Consider the following 5,313-nt stretch of genomic DNA (forward strand, 5'->3'; position numbering starts at 1 on the left):
GAGGCCAGGCAGGGTGGCCATTCCCCCCATACAGGTGCTGAGCCCAGCAGGCAGACGGAGCCGGTCACATTCAAAGATCAGCCCTCACCAGGACCATGGGGAATGGCCAGTGCTGGAGATGGCTGGTACCAGGGACTGGGTGTGTGAGGAGTTTCCTGGGACAGCTTCTCCTCTCTGTTCATGCAACAAGGTGGGCTGGATCTTTGCCCTGAAGCACTCTGCTTGAGGGCTCCCATGGGAGGAGGATGGTCTACAGGCCGAGTAGGTGGCCCCAGGACCTCCTCTGCATGCTCCCTGCCAGCCCTGCAGAGGACCCAGGAGAGGGCTGGTCCTCCCAGAGCTCACAGCAGGACGCCCAGTCCTCCAGCTGGGCATGGACCCCTTTCTGGATGTGACTTTTGGGGTGAGGACCAGCATGCAGGGTGAGGGAGACTGTCTCAAGGGCATGTGCTGGGGACCTGGCCTGAGGGACAGCAGCAAACTGATATGGCTTCTGGGTCCTGCTTCCTTCAATGCAGGCTTCCACAAAGGGTTCCAGCCTTTTTTTTTTTTTGGTGCCACCCACCAGGAGGGACGATGGCACTATGAGCTGGGAGGGTGGGGAGCATTAATCCTGCTTCAGGCACCACCCAGGCCATGTGGAGGGTCAGGACAGCAAGGACTTCTGGATCTGCACTGTGAACTCGCTTTAGTGTACCCACACTCTGAATGTTTGTTTGGTTTTTTTTAAATGTGCATCTGCATTTTTCTCTCCAAGACACTTTCAAGCCCAGTTCCATTTTTCATCTCTCCCAGTCACTGCTCTGATCTTGCTGGCCACTCCCACACCCCCTCCCCTGTTCTGCAGAGCCCCAAGCTGCTGGCACTGCTCTGCAGAATGAGCAGGCTGTGAGGCCACAGGGCCATGAGGTGACTCTGCACTGGCCGTGCTGGTCAGGGTGGGAGCAGACCCAACCAAAAGAGGATCACAGCCTCTAATCCCTGCAGGGGGGCTGCAGATGTGGCAGGTGCTTGCAAGGACTGTGGAGCATTTCCAAGGGAGCTAGTTGTGTCCAGGTGTGCTTCTAGATCCCACCCGTGGTATTTCACAGAGAGTGACATGAATCGCTCTCCAAGCTCCCTTCCCTGTGCCAGCTGGGTTCCCACTGCCTCTCCTTTGCCTGTGGAAACCTTGTTCTGGTACTTTATCTTTGACTCCACCTTGGTGGGCCTCTCACTTTGTGAGGCTCCTCTCACTGCCCACCCATAGAACATGCTGTCCCAGGAGAGCTTCTGAGCTCTCCTGGCACCTCCAGCTTCCCCTCCAGAAGGACAGGCATCTGACACTGTGCTTTAACGTGTGGCACAGCTCTGGCTATGTGAATCTGTGACCATTCATCCCCTCCACTGTCACTGGACACCGATGGGGGAGTCCTAAATCCAGCCCTTGGTCTCTAAGAGATCATTACATGATTATGAGCTTTTTGCTCCTGAACCCATGGAGAACCCCATCAGCAGCAGCCCCTTTGGTCATGATTTCCTTGGGCCTATTCTTGACAGCAGCTTTGGAGGAAGCCCAGCCTTCAAGCTCTACACCAGAAAGAACCTACTTTATTTCAGAGATACTGTGAGGGAGTCAGCTCTGACCCAGTGTTGGAAACAATTCTATATGGGCACCAGGTGAGACAGAGCAGTCTCAGTACAGTTAGAATGAACCCAAGCATTTGTGCAGCAACAGGATAACAAACATTACTAATCATAGTAACAATAGTGAACAAACAGTGCTCAGTCCTGGTATGGGATACCATGGGTGTCACTTCTGGAGAGCAATGGCAATGTTACCACTGCTGAAAAATGTCCACGAAATCACTTTCCTCAGGGCATCCTGGAGCTCCTTGTTCCTCATGCTGTAGATGAGGGGGTTCAGAGTTGGAGGCACCACCGAGTACAGAACAGACACCACCAGATCCAGAGCTGGGGAGGAGAGGGAGGGGGGCTTCAGGTAGGCAAACATGACAGTGCTGAGAAACAGGGAGACGACAGCCAGGTGCGGGAGGCACATGGAAAAGGCTTTGTGCCGGCCCTGCTCAGAGGGGATCCTCAGCACAGCAGTGAAGATCTGCACGTAGGACAGCACAATGAAAACGAAACACCCAAACATTAAACAGGCAGTAACCACACTAACCGCAGCTTCCCTGAGGTAGGAGTCTGAGCAGGAGAGCTTGAGGATCTGGGGGATTTCACAGAAGAACTGGTCCACTGTGTTGCCTTGGCAGAGTGGTATTGAAAATGTGTTAGCAGTGTGCAGGAGAGCATTGAGAAAACCACTGGCCCAGACAGCTGCTGCCATTTTGACACAAGCTCTGCTGCCCATGAGCATGCTGTAGTGCAGGGGTCTGCAGATGGCAACAAAGCGGTCATAGGCCATGACTGTGAGGAGAGAATACTCTCCTCCAAACAAGAAGACAACCAGGAAGACCTGGGCAACACATCCTGAGTAGGAAATGGCCCTGGTGTCCCACAGGGAATTGGCCATGGCTTTGGGGACAGTGGTGGAGATGGTGCCAAGGTCGAGGATGGAGAGGTTGAGGAGAAAGAAATACATGGGGGTGTGGAGGCGGTGGTCGCAGGCTACAATTGTGATGATGAGGCCGTTGCCCAGGAGGGCAGCCAGGTAGATGCCCAGGAAGAGCGAGAAGTGCAAGAGCTGCAGCTCCCATGTGTCTGTGAATGCCAGGAGCAGGAACTCATTGAGGGAGCTGCTGTTGGACATTTTGCTACCTCCATGCATGGGGGACTGTCCAAAGGAGAAAAGACATTGAGAAGTTAGAGAATTTTCAAGCAAAAAGCCCCCAGTTGTTGCAGTTCTCATACAACCCCCCACTTTGCTTTTCTCTTTACTGAGAGGATCTCTATGCAGCTCCCTTGCTTGAGATCTACTTTGCACTGGCTGAGTGTGCTGCCGTGAGGAGCAGGGGCCTCTGCCCGTGGGCTCCAGAGGAGTCTGTCCTGCTGTATGGCAGTGGGAACAGGGGACTATTTCTGTCAGGTGAAATTCACTTTGCCTATAGAAGAGCTTTCTAGTGTCTTCATTCTGAATTGCAAAGAATGAGGTTGGAGAAAAGAAAAATTAGTGATTTTTTAATATTATTTATTTTCTTTTGCATGTCCATGTCACCGCTGGGACTTGTTCCTTGAAGGTGGAAATCCTCAGCATTTCTACTGAGTCCTCAGAAAAATGGATTGACTGTCCCTTGCTGCAGAGTGAGGACAGCTAGTCTATTAGTCCTGTTCCAAGCTGTCCTGTGCTTGCATGTCTTTGAGCTGGAGCATAAGCCACACTCATATGCTGCCCTAAAAAGAAACCAGCCACTGCTGAGAGCCAGTTTCAAAGTGCAGACATCCAGCCTTGGACCAGAGGGAGGTCTGCACACTCCCCTTCTAGCCAAGGACACACAGGGCTCTTTTCAGATGCCTATATACAGCCTCCCACCACTATCTCCATACTCTCAGCATCTCTGCACCTTCTTCTTTTCTCTCTTAGATATCACAGAGATGCTATGAGACAGCTGTGCCTTTCTAGAGGGCAGCTCGCAGCCCAGCAGGACCCAAAAAGGAAACGGTCAAAGGACCATTAGGACTGAAGATGGTCTCTCCTTAAGGGAGGATCAGCTCATTTCCCAACCCCAGAGCTCCACAGGTCAGAAGGGGGCTGGGGAAATCTCATTTCCATGCAGATCCCTCTGTTGCACAACTTGCAGCACTCATGTCTGAACCCCACCCCTGAGACCTGAGAGCAAGAACAGGAACAGCATGGACAGGAGGAGAAAGAAGGAGCAACCCCGTGATCCTACTGCTGAAGGAGGCAAGGAGAAAAGAGAGAAAGATGGGAACTCAGGAAAGCCTTACCCACCTGGACATGCCACCTTGCAGATGGTGACATTACAGGACAGTCACCCTCAGCCACTTTGTCAGACAGCATGAAACGGGTCCGTGGAAAGAGAGAGGTTCCTCTCCTCTGCAGGACGTCTGGCTGCAGAGAAGATGGCTCATGCCCTAGACTCCATATCTTTCAGGGCAGAGGCTCTGCTGGGTGGGAGAGGAGACACAGGGCACTTGCTCAGAGGAAGACATCAGCATCAAAAGTACTGACCATGACTTGCCTAAATCCATTCTCCCATGATGTTTCTGTTAGCAGTTCCTTCTCATTCCCTGCCCATCTCTGCTGCCTGGAGCTGTCCTTGCTGGAAGCTCTTTCTCTGTCCCAACATCTTTTCCCTAGTCTGTGCTCCCAGACCCCTTCCCACCCTCTGTGTGCTCAGTTCTGCCCTACAGAAGCCCCCCAGGACAGGGCACTTGCCAGGGGCATCTCTGTGCATGCAGGTCCTAAGCAGCAAGTGAGATAAACTCCCATGAGGCCACACAGGTGATGCTAATGCTGTCTGTAGACTAAGGTGAGGCTAAAGCAGCTTGATGAGATTTCTCACAGACCTATTAATCTCTCAGAATAAAGGTTCAGGAGTCCCAGTTCCTTGACAAAACAGAGAAGTCTTTCTTTTTTTCTCCCTGACAAAATGAGGGAATTGAAAGTGCAGATACCAGAAGCAAAGCTCCTTCTCTTTCAGGTAGCCCTTCTCTTGATATTTCTCTTGAAAGTTTCCTCAGACATCTCCTGTGCATGAGCTAGAGCTGTGAGCAGCCCTGATCCACACAGCACCCTCTCAGCGGGAGAATGAACCTGCCCTGCTGGGGGTCGCTCCTCTCACCCAGAGCTTCTCCCTGCAGTGCCATGGGGAGCTCCCTGGGCAGGCTGAGTGCTGACCCTCACAGGCAGCAGAATCACTGCTCTGAACTTGTCTGAATTACAGCCCTGCACAGACCTGAGGGCACATCCAGGCTTCACCCCCATGCAGCTGAACCTGGAAGAAGGGAGCAGCATGCCCTGTCCCTGAGATGGTGTGACAGGGAATCCCTGCTCTAAAGCATCTCCTCCTCTTATGCACTAGAAGAACAGGGAGAGCAATTCTTAAAAAGCCTATCAGTCATGGGATGGAATGGGTTCAGAAGATCCCTCCCGAAACCTCAATAATATTGCTGTACAGCCAGAGACTTACTGTGTCAAGGGATGTGAAGATTTCTCCCACAAGCAGCTCTCCTCTGTCCTCCCACTCCACACTGCCTTGCACTCCTCTCTGCCTTCTCTCAGCTCATGTCAGCAGCAGCAGGCAGTGCCCGCAGCCCTGCTGCTCTTTGCAGAGGAGCTGCTCCTGCACACAGCTGTGTCTGGGCAGTGCTGCCAGGTTGTCAGGAGCTCCCTCCATCCCAGGAGCCTGG

At 52.7% G+C, this 5,313-nt stretch overlaps 1 protein-coding gene across 1 annotated transcript; it reads right to left on the reverse strand.

Annotated features, from left to right (window-relative positions):
• Positions 1-1,792: 1,792 nt before the first annotated feature.
• On the reverse strand, positions 1,793-2,752 carry LOC135326218 (olfactory receptor 14C36-like). Its single transcript, XM_064504067.1, has one exon. The coding sequence runs from the start codon at positions 2,750-2,752 to the stop codon at positions 1,793-1,795; it is 960 nt and encodes a 319-aa protein (XP_064360137.1).
• Between the last annotated feature and the right edge of the window lie 2,561 nt (positions 2,753-5,313).

This window comes from Dromaius novaehollandiae, unplaced genomic scaffold (genome assembly GCF_036370855.1).
Source record: "Dromaius novaehollandiae isolate bDroNov1 unplaced genomic scaffold, bDroNov1.hap1 HAP1_SCAFFOLD_37, whole genome shotgun sequence".
Taxonomy (NCBI): Eukaryota; Metazoa; Chordata; class Aves; order Casuariiformes; family Dromaiidae; genus Dromaius; species Dromaius novaehollandiae.

What these genes read in the sequence shown, in the direction of transcription:
- LOC135326218 (XM_064504067.1), bottom strand. Translation starts at nt 2,752, where the DNA reads ATGTCCAACAGCAGCTCCCTCAATGAGTTCCTGCTCCTGGCATTCACA.